Below are 21,946 nucleotides of genomic sequence, written 5' to 3' on the forward strand. Positions count from 1 at the left end.
TGGAAAAAAAGACAAGAGAGACATCGAACTGCAGAGATGCAGAGATCAGGCAACTAACTGAAAGCTTCCAGCAGAGGAAAGAAGCCTGACACTGCTCTGTGGCCTCCAACAGGGCGAAACCAGTTACAGGCTGCGAGAAACCGCGCTTGGGCTGGTGCTGGTGCTGGTGGTGGTGATCAGGGGTCTTCAGCCTTCACCCAGAATCAGCACCCCAGCTTTTCTCTTTTCTCATGAAACACTTGCAGCTCCAGGGTGTCATTTGGCCTCTCCCTAAGACTAGGGGGCACTGTATGTGTGTGTGTTTTTTTTTTATGTGAAAAAAAATTTTTTTTATTACAAAAGTTTATTTTTACATCATTTTGTACATTTTTTTTTTCCATCTCGATTGTAATCCCCGCGGGTTTCCCATCACCAAATGGCACTGTGTGTTTAAATCTCTGACTTTCACCTTCTTGCCTTCCTCGGCATCTGGGTATCTCTTTCTCTGATGCCTTGTTTAAAAATTAAAAGTGTCAGTACAGGTCCCCAGGCCCAGCCCAGTTAGAAACTGGAAGTGCAGCCCAGTCCTGCAAGCTAGTTAAATGTTCCCAGGGCAGCCCGTGCTGCGGGACTGGGCCCCTCTGCCAGACGGATTCCTTCTCGGAGGCTGGGGCCGAGGCAGCTGGAGCTGTGTCTGTTGGCTCTGTGCAGCGGGTGCCTTTCCTTTTTCCAGACAAGCTTCTTCAAGATCTTCTAACCGGATAACTTTTCAGAGGCGAAGCTGATCTGTTCTTTTTGATCACTCCTTGTCTTAAAGGGTAACCCAGCGCTTGCACTGTTAACTCCAGACTTGTCTGTCTAGCCAGAGGGGTTTGTTGGGATTCCTACAAAGCAAATCTCTTCCTTAAGCAGTGGAGTTGAGAATGCACCCAATTCACAGGCAGCTGAAGAACTTATAGCTTCTAAAGACCCCAGGTGGGTACCTGACCTGCCTAGGAGACCAGGAGCAGAAGCAGCAGTCACATGGTCCACGCTCCGGGGGCCTCCTGGGACTTCACGCCATAGCCTTCTTCGGCTTTCCAAAGTGTTCTAGATGTGGGGTTTAGCATGCCTGGCCTTCATAAAGTAGAAGGTCATGTGGGAATCCCTCCTATCCCCCCACCCCCAGAACAGGATTCAAGGCCATCTGTTACATCAGGACTGAACAGTCTGCAGTCTTTGTTAGCATGCATAGGAGTGTGGAAGGTAACTAAGCTTTGGGTGTGTATAAGTGTCCAGATGCCGAAGGCTTCCCCTTACAGTTTGGTTCAGGAAACACATCCTCAGGCCTGTGCAAGCCAGACTGGTGTATGCGTAGGAGAAGGAGGTGGGTAGAGTAGCTGAGATGCAGCATCCTAGGGGAATCCTGGTTCCTAGGAATCTGAGAATAGGTGGCACTAAGTAGCTTCCAGTGGAAAGTACCCCACCCCCATCCCAACCCCATCCCATGCTGAGGGAATAGGAAAATTTTAACACGTTGGATTTAAAGTGAGTCATAGTCCTGATGGGACAGGCCCATGAGATGTGGAATCAAAAGTATTTCCAAAGCTACCTTAATGTAAACAGTCACATAACTAGGGAGTTTCCTTAAAGCACTCACTGCAAAGTCATTTTTTTCACATGCTCTAACCAAGTAAAAGTCTGACACCACTAATTTAACATGTGTGGACATCAGTCGCCCTGGTGTTATGATGGTAGTTAAGGTGCTCTGCTGAAAATTGAGTTCACCTTGGCCATGTCATCCATACAGCCCAGCTTAGCTCATCCACAACACACTACCACATTGCGCGCCTGAACTTGACTTGAAATTTGTGCTGGATTTACTTTACTTAAGATAGTGTTTCTCCAACGATCGCCCAGACCACAAGAAGTACCAGGCCACCTCTGGGTGGAACAAATGCTCTCAGTCAGACCCTTAGTGCCAGCTCGTTCTAGAAATAGACTCATGCAAGGAAGGGGGTGGAGTGATAAGAGATTTGTCTGCAAGCAACACATGGCAAGAAGCAACTTTATATCTAAGGTTCACGGTCTATTCAACTTGCAGATATATATGGATCAATCAAAAGATGATCCATGTATGGTAGAGCCCCATCATTATAAACTTTAGGATCTTCATTTACAATAAGTGTAACTTACTAGAAAGTCGCTACGATAGCCAGATGACTTGGCCTTAAACTAAAATACTGAAATCTGGCCTCTGCTGCTCAAGTTTTAGTCCCTTCTCCTCCTGCCCTTGCTGTCCTCAGCTGATACCCTTAAGACTGTGCTGACCCTTGAATTCCTTCAAGGGTCAGCTGCTACATTACCCCACCTCTGGAAGTTCCCTTAGTGAGTTGCCTTGGCAGATGGCTGGGCTCTTTAATTAGCTGTGCAGTTACTGCTTCCCCTTAATTAATATCAGGAAGCTTCCACATGTTTTTCCCCCTTCCCCCTCTTGGCCATAGCATCTTCCTACTATTCTTTTCCCGTTTTTGTACTTTTGTTTGGTGCTTTTCCCTTCAATGTGTTATCAGAATCCAATCTGGTAATTTTTGCCAAGTCGTTTGAACTCTTTATCTCCATATGTGGTATCTCACCTCTTTCTCAAACCTCCCCATTTGGGTATAAATTCTCATACTCTGAACTGTTCCAGGCCTTAACATCGTTGAGATGCTATGAATATGGATTGCAAATCTACCTAACTAGGGGAAGTCTTTACATTCAACTGTGCCAGCCATGTTAAGAAGGGCTCAGAGAGAGTAAAATGTGAATAATATAACCCAATATAGTACAGAAATCCTGTTTTCAATATGAAGATAGTGATGATCCTTTCCCCTCAGCAGACCTACCCTTCTCATTGGGACTTGCTTGCCTAGTATATATCCTAATTAATTTGTACCCCCTGATCATGTACTAATTGGTTGATGAGTGGGAAGTAGCCAAGAAACATTGCTCAGGGCTACCTGGGATGGTACCTTGGAAATGCGTCCTGGTGTAGTTTCAAGACAGTGGCCCTCTTAGTTCTGTTTGGCTGAAACATGTTATTTTTTTCCTGATTTTGCTGCTGCCTGTTACCCACTGCATGTAATTTGGACCCTTCTTAGAATAAACATGAAAAACGTGATTTCAGAATTCCTGGCTCAGGACACTGGCATCTTCAATTAGCCCAGCTGGGGAAACATTAGAGAACAATGAGGCACTAATCTGTGTGGCACTAACTCTAAATCTAATAGGATTTTAGCAAAAAAGTAGGAACCAGAGCTGAAAAATATCATAAGGGAGATGATACCTTAGCTTTAGAGCATCAAATAAGAGTGGGTACAGCTAACAGAGTGGGTGGAAAGCATTCAAGGAGACAAGTGCATCAGCAGAAGCAAAATTTTTGGAAATAGTAATGAGCATGTAATGGTGGGTGCGAGCATTGGACAGACTTAAGAAAGAAGCGTGGATTTGCAAAGTAAATGTAAACATTAATAAGAAAAATGAAGGAGGCAGTGAAGCACAAAAATGTTTGAACATGATAACAAAACTGAACAAAAATTGACTGTTAGAATTCTACTTTCAACCATTTCCCAGACTCAGAGAGTATTTTAAATTTTAAAATAAAACTTCCTAACATCTCTTATACAGCTCTTTTAGACTTAGAAAATCTGGTAACAACTGATACATATATACATATTTTAAATAATATAATAGTTTCATTTTACATGATTTTGTGCCTTTTTCCATCTTAGAACAATTGATATATATATATTAGTTTATTTTTACATATTTTTGTGCATTTTTCCATCTCACAACTGGTATATATATATATATATTTTAAAGATTTATTTATTAGTACAGAACTGGGGTACAGACCAGAGATGCGGAGGGTGAGAGGATTCACCAGAGACAGAGCGGGAAGCAGAACAGGCAGCTCCACGAAGTACACTGCTGAGGGGAGCAGCAGGCGGGTCAGGAGAGGTCTGCCATGCCATGTGGTCACCTCCTGGGCAGGCGGGGATCGAACTCATGCGGAAGTGGCTTAAGCTTCTCTGTGCTGTGCTTTAACCCACTGCGCCACCAGGGAGAGCCACAACTGGTATATTTTTAAGTTCTAGTTTATTCGCCCGTGGGAGAGTGTTGTTTGTTATGAGTTGCGTGCTTCGCTCTGGGGTAGGTAAGGTGCTGCATGAACTGCTTTGAGGGAGATGAGAATTCCAGAGACGAGCAATAGAAACTCAAAACTTCATGGGTGTCAACGATGCTATATGACTGTGCTGTAGGACATTTACAACATTCTTAAGCCCGGGGAAGACTCTTAGACCTGTCCTGGTGTCTTCCTTTGTAAAAATAGGTGTGTGGCTTGTCTGAGATCTCTAAGCTGTAAGTGGCAGAGATCCAGAGCCAAGTGTCTGCTCCCAAGAGTACCTTGTTCTTGGTTTTGTTATTTATTTATTTATGCATACAAGAACTGGGGTGTAGGCCAGAGGTACAGGGCAGGAGGTGGGAAGAAGAGAGGATTCAGGAGCGACAGAGTTGGGAGCAGAACAGGTTGAGCTACTGAAATACCCTGCTGAGGGGAGCAGTGGGTGAGACAGGATTGGTCTGCTGTGCCCCATGGGTCATTTCCCTGGCCAGGGATGGAGCTTGTTCTACATAGCTTAATAGCACTGAAACTTTAACCCCTGAGCCCCCAAGAAGGCCATGGGTTTTTGGTTTAAGAGTAATGGTAAGAACATCTCAGGTCATGTCTGGGGAGCACTTTATGTTAAAAGACTAGGAGTTTGCTCACATACTTAATTTACATTATCCTTGTACCTTTTATAGGATAAATTTAACTCTATTAGAACTTTATGTAAAGTCAGGCTGAATGAACTGCTAGTCAAAATAAAAATTCATTCCATTTTAAGGTCTTCTCCTCGTGACTTTTGTGTACTTTGTAAGAGCTGCCCTTTTTAGCCTTTTGAGAACCAAGCTGAAATACCCAAACTTAAATTCACCCATCCATAATGTATCCTTTTTCATATTTTTAGTGATATACCAGCTATTTCTAAGTTCTAATCAAGTATTACTAGTCTAGGGACTAAGGAGGCCATTGTAGGCAGAGAGTCTGCAGAAGATTTTTTTTTTTTTTTTAAGATTTATTTGTGCATACAGAACTGGGGTGCAGGCCAGAGGCTCAGGGGCGGTGAGAGGTTTCACCCGAGACAGAGTGGGGAACAGAACAGGCAGATCAACGAAGTACACTGCTGAGGGGAGCAGCGGGCGGGTCAGGAGAGGTCTGCCACACCATGTGGTCACCTCCGGGGCAGGCGGGGATTGAACTCATGCGGAAGAGGCTTTAGATTCTCAGTGCATTGCTTTAACCCGCTGCGCCAACAGGGAGGGCCATGCAGAAGATTTTTAATAACTACTTAGGGGTACGTGTATGGTGGCACCGGCTTATTCCACTGAATTTTAGTTTTTATCAAAACTTCAAGCTTTCTTTTTCTGTGTGTGCTACAATTTCATCTAGGATCTGGCCACAACTGAATGAAAATGCAGTGAGTTAGAAAGATAACTTAGAAAGAGAAGAAAATGAAGTAGTCTGGCTTGGGGACAGTTATCTGAGGAAGACACTGGGGTGATTGAGGTGGGGAAAGCCAGGGCAGACTTTCCTCACACCAGGCACGGGGCAATCTGGACATCTTGGTTGCTGCAGGTGGTACAAGAGAGGAGGGAGGCCTGGGCTGTCAGATAGGCGATGTACAGGATGTTTGCTCGACAGATGTTTGAGCAATCTGGAGTCTTTAATGGAACAAAGGCAAGAATAAATAAATAACTGAACCTATGCTGGTGGTTATCCCTAAACATTTAAATTTTCTGTGACTAGATTTAAATGGAATCCAAGCACTGTGCTTGATTTAGATGGCAATACTGTTTCCCTTGGCCAGGCCTTGAGAACTGATTTTAAGTTTTCTTTCTGAAAATGATCTCAAAGAGATCTAAAATTGCTTTATCCTTAAAAATAGAAATAAATGCTGGATCTGCAAAGTGGAAAGAATTAGAATTGATATTATTATAACTATTTTTTATTTTATATAGCTTTTTAATATTTTTATTATTATAGGTTATTTTTACATCATTTTGTGCCTTTTCCCATCTCATTTGTAATCCCCATGGGCTTCCCATCACCAGATCACCCATGTGCCATCATATTAGTCCAGTGCATTTCCCCCTCCCTCCCATGTTTGATCCCATTCCCCACTCCACCCTGTAAAATGTCTCTGGTAGATAGTTGTTCATTATTATTTCCCCCCCTGGTCCTTTATGCTCCTGCTATAAGTTAAATGTCCAGTATTTTTCCTTCTATTTCTGGCTTATTTCACTAAGCATGATCCCTTCCAGCTCCATCCATGTTGCTGCAAAAGGCATATGTTTCTTTTTTGGCTGCTGCATAATATTCCATTGTGTATATGTACCACATCTTTTTAATCCAGTCATCTTGATTTAGTAGAGTCATTTTGCTGAGTGTTCTCATGAAATAGAACAGATCTCCAAGAGTTTAAGAATATACATGAGGCCCTCCCTGCTGGCACAGCGGGTTAAAGCACAGCACTGAGAATCTAAAGCTGCTTCCGCATGAGTTCGATTCCCGCCTGCCCCGGAGGTGACCACATGGCGTGGCAGACCTCTCCTGACCCGCCCGCTGCTCCCCTCAGCAGTGTACTTCGTCGATCTACCTGTTCTGCTCCCCACTCTGTCTCTGGTGAAGCCTCTCGCCACCCCTGCACCTCTGGCCTGTACCCCAGTTCTGTATGCACAAATAAATAAATCTTTAAAAAAAAAATATATATACATGAAAGGTCGCTTGGTTGCTTCTTAGTGGCTCGTGCGAGGATGGCTCTTTAGCATGGGCTGGGGAGTGCAGTATTGTGGGTCACCTCCATGGCCAGGGATCGAACTTGTGCTGCAGTGACTGCGAATCATTTCATAGTGCTGTGTTTTAACCCCTTGCGCCACCAGGGAGGCCCAATTTGTGTGATTTTGATATGTGAAGGCAACTTTGTTTCCAGCCTCTCCACATCTCTGAACACTGGTGTATTCTTCTCAGAACAATCCCTTAAGGTCCCTGGAGCTTTGAGGTCATGTTGCCAGGTCCTCATGTGGGAAGGAGGACAGAGCCACACAGGGGCTCTCAGTGAGATGAGAGAAAGTAATTCAAAGTCCAGTCACAGCTGGTTCTGTGGCACCCAAGCCCTTGGGGCCTGGGAGCTGTGGGGAAAGCCTGGGATACAGTAAGGAGCTGGCCAGCCCTGGTGGGACCCAGTGTTGCTCCAGCTGGACTAGGAAGCTTCCGAGACAGAAGAGAAACACACATAAACACAGCACAGCTCTCCTAACCACATCCACATTTGCGACAGAAAAGCCAGGCTCCCACCTCAAGCTAGAAGCTTCCTCTTCAGAGGTTTAGAGGAAAGGAAGCACAAAGTATATTTAGAGCTTTCAAAACTTCGATTGTTTTGCACATTCTTATAAGGGACAAAATAAAAATACCCCAAGGGATTAAACAAAATCAACATCTAGGACTTTAGATGAGTGGGAAAAATCTTCCATGCTGGGGTCATTTCCTTTCCAGTTCAAGAAACTAATAGTGTGCTGGAAATAGCCTTTTGCAAGAGGGAAGACTTCATGTCCCTTGAATGCTGATTATGCCAGAAAACTTTCCAGGCCTAGAGGCAAGGTTGTCCCTTTCCCAGGACTCTGAGGCAAGAGGACCCTGCCCTAAGACATTTTATTAGACTGAAAGCCCCAAGACTGCGATAGCTAGACCTTAGAGGGAAAAGTTAACTCATGCATTCAGTAAGTGCCACTGAGCTTCAAGAAAGGGCGAAGTTGTGTGTTGGCACAGGGCACTGTTGTGGGGATCCAGGCTCCGGCCCTTCTTCTGTGGATTGTTTAGTCTCTCTGAAGGCCCCAGAGCCTGAAGCCTGGCATTCAGAATCAGCAGAAGTGAGTTACTAATTCCCAGCAGTGCACACTCCTCTGATCGACACACAGGGTGCAAATCCCGCCCCTCCTGCCTCCCCAGCAGAAAGGAGCAGCAAGTAGCCACAGCCCTTGTGGGATCTACTGGCTTCAATATTGTTGCAATCCAGAACTGATCCAGTGGGTTTACTTGCATCAGCTCTGCATGATATACACAGGGTTAAAGTCCTGACATTTTTCTGCCACATTTATTTAGGCATCATGCCTCCCCCATCCCCACCCCTCACTGATAGAGCAGGGATCAGCATTTCCTCTGTCAGGGCCAAGTACCAAGTATTTTCGGCCTGAGTCTTGACGGAAACTGCTCCATGCTGGCCATGACTGTGTTCCAACATTATTCTATTTTATAGATACCAAGAATGTGAATTTATCGTTTTCATGTCATGAAACATCCTTCCTTTCATTTATTATTCAACCACTTAAAAACACAAAGAGCATTCAAGAAAAGCAAAAAATAACTGACGGGCCAGATTTATGGACCGTAGTTTGCAGACCCCAGAACCTCTTTAGCCACTGAAAGGATGCACACCGCTGATGTTGGCTGTGTAAGGGCCTTCTGATTAAAGGGAAAATGATAGAGGAGGCCTGGGGTGTTCCAGAATTGGAGGAGAGAGAGGGGTGCTGCTTCGGGCTCTCCCTGAGTATTCCCCTACTTAGCCACCAGTGAAGCAATGCCAGGTTCCACGTGCCAGTGCCACCTGCCAGGGACCTGCACACAGTCCTGGGAAAGAGCCATCTCTTTAGGGGTTCTGGGTTCCTTTTTCCCCATTGATGCCCAAATTGCACAGTCAAGAAGAAGTTTCCCATCTTCTTTCTGGACACCCAGGCCACTTCTCTTCAAAGGTGTCTCCTTCAGTCCCATCAGGCAGACAACTCCACGTTCCTCTCTTCCCTGGACTTTACCGCTCCTGCCCATCGTCGCGGGTGTCTCTATCTCCCACACTAAGCTTCTCCAGACAGTGGCTGCCTTTCCAGTGCTCAGCACATGATCAAATATCTCCTTTTTCTCTCATTACCCAAGCAGTGGTTGGTGGTTGCCACCAACCCTCACCCTCATGCCCCAGTAAAAATCCTGGTATCAGGCACTCCCTGGTGGTGCAGTGGGTTAAAGCACCATATCATGAAGCTCTCCAATGCCACTGAAGCACGAGTTCCATCCCCGCCCAGGAAGCTGACCCACAGGGCATGGCAGACCTCTCCTGACCTGCCCCCTCAGCAGTGTATTTTGCTGCTCCCCTCAGCAGTGTATTTTGTCAGTCTGCCTGTTCTGCTCCCCACTCCATCTCTGGTGAGTCCTCTTTCCTCCCACACCTCTGACCTGAACCCCAGTTCTGTAAACATAAATAAATCTTTAAAAAAAAAAATAGTAATGTCCAAAAAAGAAAAGCATGAGACATTTTAGGATGACGATTCACGATACTGGGGGAACAAAGAAGGAAGGAAGCATGATGGACAGGGTGTGAGCAATAGGTGATTTGGTGGAGGGCACACGAGGGTGGCTTCCGGGGAGGGGGGATCCTACTGTTTCCTCAATTTTAAAAAATAAATCCATAGTAACAATCAATAAATTCAAGGATAACTGAATTTAAAAAAATAAAAAATAAAATGGATTTTAAAGCTCCATCATATTAATTTGTTCATTGGAACGTCCCAGAGAACACAGAGCAACTGGTAAGTTTATCCTCATTTAAACATGAGTTGAGGGCAGATATACACATCCCCAAAGCATAATTCAGAATTACGCTGGTAGCAGGCAAAGCCAGTTCTGGTCTTAAAATATAATCCAGATACTCCAGAGGAGAGAGCTTCATAAACACAATCAAGTATTTATTCCTACCATGCTAAGGTTAAAAACTGTTTTTACGGCCCTCCCTGGTGGCACAGCGGATTAAAGCACAACACTGAGAAGCTAAAGCCACTTCCGCATGAGTTCGATCCCCGCCTGCCCCGAGGTGACCACATGGCCTGGCAGACCTCTCCTGACCTGCCCGCTGCTCCCCTCAGCAATATATTTCATCGATCTGCCTGTTCTACTCCCCACTCTGTCTCTGGTGAAGCCTCTTGCCACCCCTGCACCTCTGGCCTGTACCCCAGTCTGTATGCACAAATTAATCTTAAAAAAAAAACTGTTTTTACAAGATGGGTTTGGTTTGTGTTCTCTTTGTAGGTCCTTCCATTGTGACACCTCCCAAGGACATCTGGAATGTCACCGGTGCCCAGGTGTACTTGAGTTGTGAGGTCATCGGAATCCCCACCCCTGTCCTCATCTGGAACAAGGTCAGTGATGCAACAAGCTCCTCTTGCCGGGCACAGGGATGGTAATGACCTCAATGCCTCAGTCTGCTCCACCACCTGCTGCTCTCCAAAAGCAGTGTCTTCTAGCATTCTTCCCAACACCTGCCCTGAATGAAGAACTATGTTCCTGACCTTTCAAATAGCTCCTGCCAGTTTTCATTTGCAGAGCCTGAGCAGGGAACCTTAGGATCTGGAAAACTATAATGCCGAACGCCCAAACCCACCCTCTGGATGTGTGCACCTGTGGACATGTAGAGCAAGAAACAGAACAAGCCAACTGGCTGAAATACACTGCTGAGAGGAGCAGTGGGCGGGTCAGGAGAGGTCTGCCGAGCCACTTGGATCACCTCTCTGGCCGGGGATCAAACTTGTGCTGCAGAAACTGCAGATATCTTCGTAGTGCTGAGACTTAACCCCCTGTGCCACCTGGGAGGCCCCCAGATGCTCCTTCTTAACTGACTTACTCCAGCAAGCTCAGCGATGCATAGTAGTATTTCGATTCTTTTGTATACCCTGTGCATGAGCAGTGGAGCAGCTTCTGGAACTCTAGAGGGATTTTGGCTCCTGTAGTTAACACTCTCAATGCTAAATATAGAAACCCACGTCAAACTAGGTTAGTCCAAATGAAAAAGGGTGGTTCCAGCCTCACGGCAGCTGGCTTCAGCTACACAGCCAGGATTCTCTTGACGCTTTGCTCTCAACGCCTTGGTCCTACTACCTCAGAAAGCCTCCCCCACGTGACAGGCACTCTTGCACTAGCAGCTCTCAGCTCCAGTTACTATCACTGCTTAGGAAAGAGTCTGCCCCTCTCCCCAGCCTGTAAAGATGCTGCTGCTGCTGCTGAAGTCAACTTCCAGCCCCCTCTTCAGGCCATTTGGTGGGAGTGAAATCTGGGTGACTACAAATTGGCTTGGGTACTGCAAGTAGACACAGTCCCACCCCTCCACTCCAGTGCTACAGCTGTCCTTCACTTCTGCTAAAGGGAGCAATGAGAGCTCACCTTCATAAGTGGACTTGGTCATGGGGATTAGGGAGAAGTGAAGCGGTGGGTGTCCCTCTTGGCTTTTGCCCCAGAGCTGCTAAGGCGCTTCATTGCTTATTTGGCTGCTGCTGATTTACTCAGGATGCTGGAGAGACAGAGGAACAACTTTTCCAAAGAATAAAAGTTCTGTTGCATTTCTCTGGAGACTAAAAAGAAGCAGAGTGAACCAAACGTCACGGGACATGTGGCCTTACTGACAAACCTTGAGAAAGGATAATTTCTTCAGTCTTTACTCTACCCCACCTATGCAGCAGGGGAATAAATCTGCCTTGGGATATTTTCTGCTAAACTTTTATGATCATATGAACCAGATCCATGGGCTTCCCTAAGGGTTTGTCAGCTAAGAGGTTGAACACATGGAAAAGGGGGAAGAGAGTGGGAGAAACAGAAAAATAATTTTCTATAGTCCTTCCAGAAACAAGCAAAATCCCAACTGCCAGGTTCTTCTGACTTTCCTCCTCTTTCAGGAAGTCATTTGCCATGTGTATGCCATAAGGCAGTGTTTTTCAAACTGCAGACCGTGACCCAACCATGAGTCCTGACTTTAATGTAGGGGATCACAACCTGCATTTTCTTTTAAAAATTAAAATACAAGCAGCTCTAGGCATCACACTGAATAGGAGCATCACTATATCATTTTGTATAGTCCAGATGGCAATGCAGAATGTATTTCCTACTGTGGGACTTTGAAAGTCACTGACCTAAATAGTTAAATGGACATTTGTTTTCTTCCCACATTCCTTATAACCAGACTGTTTAGAAGACAGGCTGAAATAATCCTCACCCAAATTCAGAACAAGACCCAAGGACAAGGACACACAACAGTTAATAAAAAGCTTGTATATAAGCGAAATGAAAAGCAGGGGATTTAAGAGAGTGACAAGGAAGCATGGAGAAATTAATTGATCAGCATGTCCTACCTGTAATGGTGCCGGAAATGGGAGCCCAGGTGATGCTGAATGCAGGCAAAATCCAGTTCCCCTCCAAGCCCACATATGTTCAGCTTTATACCAAGCATGGCTACTTAACCCCACCCTTATTCCCAGAACCCTCACTCCCCTCTTCAGGAAGTCAAGAGCTATGGCAGTTTTGTGGCATGATGGGAGTTGCAATCCTAGACACCTGTGATTTCTAGCATGGTGGTGGGTGGAGTCCATACAGCACCAGTGGCTGGAGCCCGTTCAGGCTGTACCGTCTCCCGAACAAGGTCACGTGAAGTTCAAATTCAATTTAAACACAGAATTGCTTTGGGGGGCTGTAAGTGGCCCTAGAGCACTCTGGCTAAAATGAGGCACACAGAAGGTCTTTCTTGGGCACAGAGTCTTAGCAGCTGGGGAACAGGACGAGTGTCTCTGAGCCATCAGGTGACAACGGTGCCCCTTTTAGATGGCAGCCTAGTGAGTGGCCTAAGCTTTCCTTACCAGTAGCTATCGAGCTGATGTTAACAAGCCCTAGACTTTTTCACCCCAAAAGCAATATGTTGAAGTGGGGAAATGAACTGGAATAGTCATGTATCTTAACCTGGCAAGTCAGAGATGACAGGTAAACACCTGTGTCTCCTCCCAGGCCCTTGGGTGTTTCCAAGACGGAGGAGACCTCCCTTCAGTTCTTGTCCTGCCTGAACATTTTTTCAGATTTAAACCCTATGACCTCTAAGAATATCCTTTAAGTTTGAAAATGTTTAAGTTGTTATAATGGTAACAAGGGAAAACTAACAAAAGATGCATAAAGAGTGCAGGGTCTCCCCATCTCCTTCTGTTCTCTGAGGACAGTTCTGTTCTCGGCGAATGGCCCTGGCTTGTGTCTGTTCACGCCCTGATTCATCCCACATACATGCTCACACTGTCCCCATGTGCAGGGTGGAATGGGAATACAGTGTACATAATTCTCTGAAACTCGATTTTCTCAGTTTTCTCAGTCAATGCTTAATGGCCATCGCTCCAGATCTGCTTCTCTATAACTGTGTAGCCTCCCAAGTGTGAATGTACCATCATCTTTAAACCATTCTGGTATTGTTTCAGTCATTTCCAATTTTTGGTCAGCTTAAATATCTATTTTTTTAAAGATTGATTTATGCATATAAGAACTGGGGTACAGGCCAGATGTTTGGGGGGAACAGGTGAGAGGGATCACCAGAAGAGTAGGGAGCAGAACAGGCAGATCTACTGAAACACACTGCTGAGGGGAGCAGTGGGCAAGACAGGAGAGGTCTGCTGCGCCACATGGGTCACCTTCCTGGCTGGGGACTGAACTCGTGCCGCCGTGACTGTGATAGCTTCATATCACCGTGCTTTAACCCAACAGGGAGGGTCACTGGTCATTGGAAATGATCGAAACAATACCAAAATGGTTTAAATATCTTGAGTATACATATCCGATCTGTTAGTGCTTGCTCCCCCTGCCTGCCCGCATTGTATAAATTCCCCAAAACATTACATGGCTAGGTCAAAAGATTTTAGTCTTAATTGACACCATCAGATTATTTTCTTGTGTTTGTGGGGGGCTGGGGCAGGGGAGGTATGGGTGTGGATGTATGGTCCCTGGCTTGAAACACAAAATCTGTAGGAAATTACCATTGCAGGAAACAAGAGGATCTGAGCTTTGTCTAACAGCCTGAGAAACTGGAAATTGAAGTGGCAATAAATGAAACTGCCAAGGACAAAAATAATGGGGACATTATAGACAGGATCTATGTTGAAGCTCTAAGTATAACTCAGTGTTTTAAGAGACCGCACAGAGTATGTTTTCTCTTCCTCAAGTCCTTTTTCCAGTGTAACCAGAACCAAAATTTTCATTTTTATTTAAAACCAAGTCTGATCAATCAGCCCTTTTTCTTTCTTTTTTTAATTATAACTTACATTGCCAGTTTAAAGCAATTTACATTTCTACCCAAAGCTAGAACAAGACTTGACTCTACTAATAATCATATAGCAGTGTCTCTACTCTCAATGTTATTTGAACAAAACTAAGGTATCCTATTCCATCTACTGTAGTAACACCTGCCTGGCGTGACAGCTTTACTTTTTGTCTGCTTCTTCTCCCACCACCACTGTGTCCCATGTCTCTTCCCCTCTCGCTCTTATCCTCAGAGACCTCGGGGTATGTTGATGTCCAGTGTTCTACGCTGCTGACTTGTCTGCTGTGTGAATGTCCAGTATTTGTTTTCATTGTTCTGACTTGTTTGGCCGTTTTTACTTTTCAAATTCCCGGTGGTTGCATTTTAACCTTTCTGTGGCAATGCAGTCAGGTTATTTTCTAGATGGAGGTCGCGATGTGGGAGTGCCATTTCCCACATCCTCACCAGCCTGAATATTTCCCGTCTTGTTAGCTATATTAAAATGGGTAAAAGCAGCATCTCATTTCCTTGACTCCATTGATAATATTCAGTTTTTCTTTTACATAAAATTGCCTGTTTAATATCCTCTGCCCATTTTTAAAAATTCACATTTGCCTTTGTTTTTTAAATTTTCTATTATAAACATTTGTTTTTTTAATCTTATATTGCTTTCAAGTGTACATCACTCTAAATCAACATCTGTAATATTTTATATTAAGTCCATCACTACAAGTTTAATTCCAACCTTCACCATGCAGGTGACCCCTTTCACCAATTTACTCTTCTCCTTCACCCCCTTCTCTTCTACTAACCTCTAATTTGGTCTTAGAGTCTAACAGATTTTGTTTAGGTCATTTACTGTGCTTCTTCATAGCACACATTTTAGTAAACTCACATGGTGTTTCTCTCCATCTGATTTATTTCACCAGGCATAATTCCTTTTAAGGTCCATGCTGTTGCCAATGGCAGAATTTTTGTTCTTTTTATAGCCAAGTAGTCCATCCATGATGTATACACACATTTGTATCCATCCATCAGCCAATGGCTCTTGAAAGTTGTTTCCAACTCTGGACTGTTGTGGAGAATGGTGTAATGAATCTCTTTGGGTTAGTGTTTCCATATTCTTCATCCTTCACTCATTTTTCTATTGGAAAATTTTCTTGTTATCATTACGGTTTCTTGTGCATCAGAAATTTTGCCCTTTCTTAATATCAATTGTTTCCCCTGCATGGTCTGTCTTTGTTTACTTTGGCTAGAAGTTTGGCTTAGTTTGGTTTGGTTTTGGGTTTTTTAGTGACTAAAAGTTTTAACACATGATGCTGTGTATTCTAATCATCAAAATCTTCTGAAACTTCACCAGAATGGCACAATAGTTTTGCTGCACAAACATCCTTTAAAGCTCCCTGAAATTCAGTGAACCCTTGCAATGTATTATCCTTTAGAAATCAGATTACCTGTTGCTATAGTCACTAGCACTTTTCTTTGTAATTGCTGGTTTGCTATAGCAGGATTCATGAAGTTTTTATTGCAACTAAAATGCAACCAGAGAGAGCACAAAAGGCTTCCTTTATCTCCCTCTGCATCTCCCGTCATTGACACTTGAAGGTGAGCAATGGCTACTGGCAGTTTTTCCTGCCCCACAGATTTCTAAGGTTGACTCTGAGGCACATTAAATTCACTCCACATGTGTAGAATTGTCTATGAGCCACTTTTTTCAGCTTTTTTATTTTTTTCAACTAAGTACCCATGTTTATCAATTCCCCTGCATAAGAGGGTGCTTACCCTACAAAGATTTGCCATGCAAAAATTCTTGGCATTTCTATTTGTTCTCTACATGGTGTCACATCTAACATTTCATAATGTGTTAAAGTGTGAGTTCAGGGGCCCTCCCTGGTGGTGCAATGGGTTAATGTGCAGCACTATGAGGCTACCGCAACCACTGCAGCATGAGTTCGATCCCCGGCCAGGGAGGTAACCCACGTAGTACAGCAGACCTCTCCTGACCTGCCCACTGCTCCCCTCCGCATTGTATTTCAGTCAGTCTGACTGTTCTATTCCCCACTCTGTCTCTGGTGAATCCTCTCATCTCCTGAACCTCCAGCCTGTACCCCAGCTCTTGTATGCATAAATAAATCTTTATTAAAAATGAAATAAAGTGACCCTCCCTGGTGGCGCAGCGGGTTAAAGCACTGCACTAAGAAGTTAAAGCCACTTCCGCATGAGTTCGACTTCCGCCTGCCCTGGAGGAGATCCACATGGCGGGCAGACCTCTCCTGACCTGCCCGCTGCTCCCCTCAGCAGTGTACTTCGTAGATCTGCCTGTTCTGCACCCCACTCTGTCTCTGGTGAATCCTCTCACCCTCCACATCTCTGGCTGTACCCCAGTTCTGTATGAATAAATAAATAAATCTTCAAAAAAAATCTGAAATATTTAAAAAAAAATGAAATAAAGTATGAGTGTGGTTAACTGAAAATATTCATTTCCCAGGCAAATACTTTACAATAATAGCTGCTCTGTATCGGGGGGCCAGGTTAATTGGCACAGAATGTCCTTTACTTAGAGCCCCAGGATCTGAGGATAGCAGCTCATTTGTTTCAGTGTATCTGTGTTGTAGTGTTTTTCTTTGTTCACACAAAAAAACCTTTAAAGGATTCTGAAAGCCAGTATGAAAAGTCAGACATATTACTTTAACAGTTGAGTCAAATTAATATTTGACCACTACTAAAACTCACTTTAAGAGTATTTCAAAAACTGCACTAGCATAAACAGTTTCCCCAGTTACTTGGGAAACTGAAGATGCTTATTGAGTGTATGTTTTATCTTTTTAGCCGTCATAGGAAGAAAACATAAGATATTTGGTTTTTCTCACAGTAATAGTGAGAAATCGCAGGGGAAAAAAACAAACTAGCAAAAAAAAACCAGCATTCCAAATCATTAATACTAGCTATTTTTCACAGAGTAGGAGTAGGCGGGATCCCACATGGTTTGAAAAGTTCCAGCCCTGCGAGAATGAAGCAGAAAAAATAAAAGGGCTTGAAGTTGAGACAAGAACTTAATAACAGAAGTGGTAGAGAGCCCACTCTGGTGGCACAACGGGTTAAAGTGCAGCACTATGAAGCTGTCACAGTTACTACAGCACAGGTTCAATACCTGGCCTCAGAGGTGACCCACATGGCGCAGCAGACCTCTCCCGACCCACCAGCTTCTCCCCTCAGCAGTGTACTTTTTCGATCTGCCTGTCCTGCTCCCCACTTTGTCTCTGGTGAATTCTCTCCCCCTACCTCTGTCCTGTACCCCAGTTCTGTATGCATAAATAAATCTTAAAAAAAAAGTGGTGGATGGCCCTCCCTGGTGGCGCAGCGGGTTAAAGCACTGTACTGAGAAGCTAAAGCCACTTCCGCATCAGTTCAATTCCCGCCTGCCCAGGAGGAGTCCACATGGCGTGGCAGCCCTCTCCTGACCCGCCCACTGCTCCTCTCAGCAGTGTACTTCGTAGATCTGCCTGTTCTGCTCCCCGCTCTGTCTCTGGTGAAGCCTCTCACCGCCCCTGAGCCTCTAGCCTGTACCCCAGTTCTGTATGTAGAAATAAATAAATCTTTAAAAAAAAAAAAAGTGGTGGAGGGGGGATCCCAGGCAGAAGAAACACAGATGTGTAGGGTCAGAAACACGACCTATTTACTTGAGATTTGCTTAATAGAAAATGACAGGGAATTTGAGATTGTAAATCCTTTTTTTCTAATCACAAAGACTATCAATAAACATCAACTTAGTTCTTAAAGGTGAATTGGATACAGGAAGTTACATTACTTCCTTTGATTTTTTAACTCATTATCACAAGCCTTAAAATATCTTCACTCTGCAACAATTCCACTTACAGAAATTTATGCTGAATGTATGTGTGTAGTGCGGGTATAAGTAAATTTTACTTCGTCTATTTTCTAAAATCAATAAGAATGTAAATAATTTGTCTTTTGAAATTGAAAAAAAAATTAAGGACCATATTCATAACCGGCCTCCCAACAAGGACATGGAAACTCTTCCTAATGCATCCTTTGAATTTCCTGCTGGCACACAGAGTGGCACCATCATTTGCAACTCAGTTCTTTAACAAGTCATCTTATGAAACTCTAGCCCCTGTAACAAAGTAATGGTATTGGATTTGGGTTCAACCTATTTTCCATTAAAGAGACTGTTTCAGGAGAACCCCTTGACTGAAGCAAAGTCACAGACATCAAACCTAGAATAGGAGATGCCATTCATCAGTCAAACTTGGCATGGCCAGAAAGAAAAAGCCTCGTGCCTGAAGCAGCATTTATAAAGATGTGAGGGAATAATGGTAGCCAGTGGAGAAAGTAGGATGTGTAACCCCTCAGCACACAGGAAAACACAGTCACTGAAAATCTGTAAGCTTAGAGGGAAACTGACAGGAAGAAATAAGAGTCTGCATTTTGGTGTGAAGTGCTCTGAGGAGGATAACATGGAAATTGCTCTGTTTCATCCAAGGAAGGAGTCTGGTGTCAGTGCTCTGTAACCCGAGCAATGTAGTCTCTTCCAAGTGGATGATTTGGTGCAGAAAACTCAAGACTTGTCCCTTGTGTTTTTGCAGGTAAAAAGAGGTCACTATGGGGTTCAGAGAACAGAACTCTTGCCTGGTGACCGGGACAACCTGGCCATTCAGACTCGGGGGGGGCCAGAAAAGCACGAAGTAACTGGCTGGGTCCTGGTGAGTAGCAAGCACTGACAAGGGTTTCGTTAAAGAGAGCTGACTTGGTGGAGGCCCAGAGCACTGCCAGCCTGCCAGAACCTGACCTCCCACACCTCTGATAACACCCCGAGCCTCGGACTGCTCCCTCAGAAGGAGCCAAAAGCAGCTGAAGTTTATTAGGACATTCTGGAAATACTCTGAGTTCAAAGAGAAACACTCAGTGATTCCCATTATTTTAATTGATACTTTGCTTGACCATCATTACTCCTGACCTGTCCTTAGAGCCCATGCCCTACCAAGACACCCTCGAGTTCCTGTGTGCCTTGTCTAGCTTTTAACCCACGTGAATGTGCTTAGAAGTTGTCCATGACAATGCTTTGAGTGGCATGATTTCCTTTTACTTTTATTGTCTTTGAGTACTACATGACCTCAGTAGCATTTAATGATCTTCCCCGCACCATATGTAGTGAGGTGACCAGTACAAGGCCAGAAGGGGACACTCGGGGCTCACCTCCCAGCCCCACAGAATCTTTGCTTTCTTTGGGCCCTCTGATGTTCTCTCAGCTCCCCAATGCGCTCCATTGTGGTTTCCTCTGCCACACCCCATCCTCTGTGATCCCACCTATATATGCTCAGTCTCTCAGCTCAGGTGTGCCCACACCATAGTCCAGGCTGGAGTGCCCCTGAGCCCGCGTTCCCAAGGGCCTCCTGCTTTCAAGAACGCAGGTGATCACCACAGAGGCCAGCGGCACAAAACTAGAGTAATCTCTCCTTACCCTACCATCCACCCCCTCAGGGTTTTCACCATACACTAATTTTCCCTTGGTGAATTTTCCCTTGGTGAATGTTATCTCTGATTAATAGCCTGACCCTGGGATTGCTCACTCAGAGGAAGCCAAAAGAATGTGCAGCCATGACCCACACAAGAAGGCAGAATGCAACTGAATACACCACCATCACAGTAGAACAAAATACAACAGAATGCAAATAAGCCCTGATAGGGCACCAACCAAGGGCAAAACCAGGAAAGATTGATACCACCAACAGAGGACCCACGAAGTCTGCTGCTGAGGGCCAGCTGTTTGAGAGGGAGCCACGATTCACTCACAGCATCTGCCCTCACACACCAGGAGCTCAGGCTTCCTGGCCTCTGGCTGTGGTCTCAGCCTCAAGCCATACACCAACATCCACCTCCAGGATGCACTCCGTTGGGTGACATTCTATGGCAGTTATCCAGTCCCGAGTGGTACTCACTGCTGTCACTCCAACACCTGCTTTCACAGCCACCAGTGTGACAGCAGACCCTGGCACTGCGGTCAACCCTTTGTACATGCACATAGGTAGGAGATCCGTGGGTTCAGCTCCACGTGTGGCCTCCCTCAGGGCCTCTTTTCAGCTGTGGTTCCCACCACAAGCTATGTTCCCCGCCCATCCCCCAAGAACAGTTCCTCAGCACCTCACCCTCGCATGCCTGCCCCTTCCTCTACTCTGGCTGTTGCCTCTCCAGGCTGTGGCCTTAAAGTACCAGACAACACACAGGCTGCTTTAGGCCCCCACGGCGACCCTTTGACTTTCATCTCCTGAGTGTACAAGTGATCCCTTCCATCCCTAGGGCCCCTCAGTCTCAACATCAACCTACCAGCATTCACCAGCCTTCCAGCAGGATTTAGTCTATCGGTGTTTCTGCCTCAGCACTGGGCGAGCTCCAAATGACAAATCATGGTCTTCGTTCTTCCCCCATGAGTCTGCTGGCTCAGGGGGTCACAGGCTGGTCCTATCAGGCCACCTGCTCCTCCATAGGCGATCTTGTCCCCATCTCCCGGACCTGTCCACCGCCTGTGCTCCTGCAGCGTCATTCAGCTCTTCCTGCAGCAACATGGTGTCTCCAGCCTCATCCTGGACTCCATTTGCAGAGCCGTCAGGGAACGCTCACTCCTGCCCTGCACGGAGCAGGCACCATATCCGTCCATCTCCCCCAAAGCATGCAGGCCTCTCTGCCTGCACCGGGGACCCAGGAGGCTCCCACAGGGCCACTGAGCGCTATACACTATTGGCCTGCAATCCCTCAGTCCCTCCTGTGGTCTTCAGAGGGCTCCATACCCATCTGCATACATCACCCAGCTGATGTTGATCGACATTTATAGTGACAGGCTGGCCTGGGGCAGGTTAGGGGGCCATTAGGCCAGGAGGCTGACAGGCCTCCCGGGCCCGGAAAACCTTGACTCTTGGGCTTCCTCTCTTAGCCCGGTTCCGCTGTCTTTCCACAGCACTCCAGCCTCTCATACCACCAGGTGTGCCCACTTCGGCACGCCCACACGGTTCTCCAGGTGTCCACCATCAGGCATGCGTATCCGACCCCACACTCCAAACACCTCCCACAATCAAGGCTGTAGGTGATACACCAGAGGCCAAAAGTGCAAAAGCCTGAGCCATCTTTGTTTACCCTACAATAGTATACTTTTTTAGAAATCATTAAATTTGTATTAAATCTGAAAAACAAAAAAATTCCACAGTTGAAGTTAAACCTCAGCAGTTCAAACATGGTAACTATGAATGTTGTCTAGCTCAGAACTTGGGCTACTTTTAACAGTATGGTTACTATGAACCCCTGGTTATCTTAGGAAACTGCTGAAATAATGACCTAATTAAATGAAACCAGTTGGTCACTGAGGAACTGAGATCTTTTTCTCTCACAGGTGTCTCCTCTCAGTAAGGAAGATGCTGGAGAATATGAGTGTCACGCATCCAATTCCCAAGGTCAGGCTTCGGCATCAGCAAAAATTACAGTAGTTGATGCCTTGCATGAAATACCAGTGAAGAAAGGTAGGTAAAAGAAAATCTTACATCCATTTAAAACAAACTAGTCCTTTTGTTTAATAAAGAACAGAACCAAGTATGAAATTATCAGGCAAGCTCTTAATGAATTCTGTAATATTAGGAATTCATGAGGGCATTAAGTATGCCCATCAAAATGTAGAGCACACAGCTCAAAAGAAAATCCAGACATTTGATGGAATGCTATTATTATGACTTAGACACTTTCACTTTTTCTTACAGAGG

General features: G+C 45.2%; 1 protein-coding gene across 1 annotated transcript in view; it reads left to right on the forward strand.

Annotated features, from left to right (window-relative positions):
* IGFBP7 (insulin-like growth factor binding protein 7) overlaps positions 1-21,946 on the forward strand; it is a 71,942-nt gene that overhangs the window by 48,495 nt on the left and 1,501 nt on the right. The window contains exons 3-5 of the mRNA XM_004681466.2: positions 10,175-10,284; positions 18,788-18,904; positions 21,583-21,709. Of these exons, the coding sequence (XP_004681523.1) occupies positions 10,175-10,284; positions 18,788-18,904; positions 21,583-21,709 (354 nt within the window). The remainder of the gene's footprint in view (positions 1-10,174; positions 10,285-18,787; positions 18,905-21,582; positions 21,710-21,946) is intronic.

This window comes from Condylura cristata, unplaced genomic scaffold (assembly GCF_000260355.1).
Source record: "Condylura cristata isolate star-nosed mole 26May11 unplaced genomic scaffold, ConCri1.0 scaffold00012, whole genome shotgun sequence".
In the NCBI taxonomy this organism is placed as follows: domain Eukaryota; kingdom Metazoa; phylum Chordata; class Mammalia; order Eulipotyphla; family Talpidae; genus Condylura; species Condylura cristata.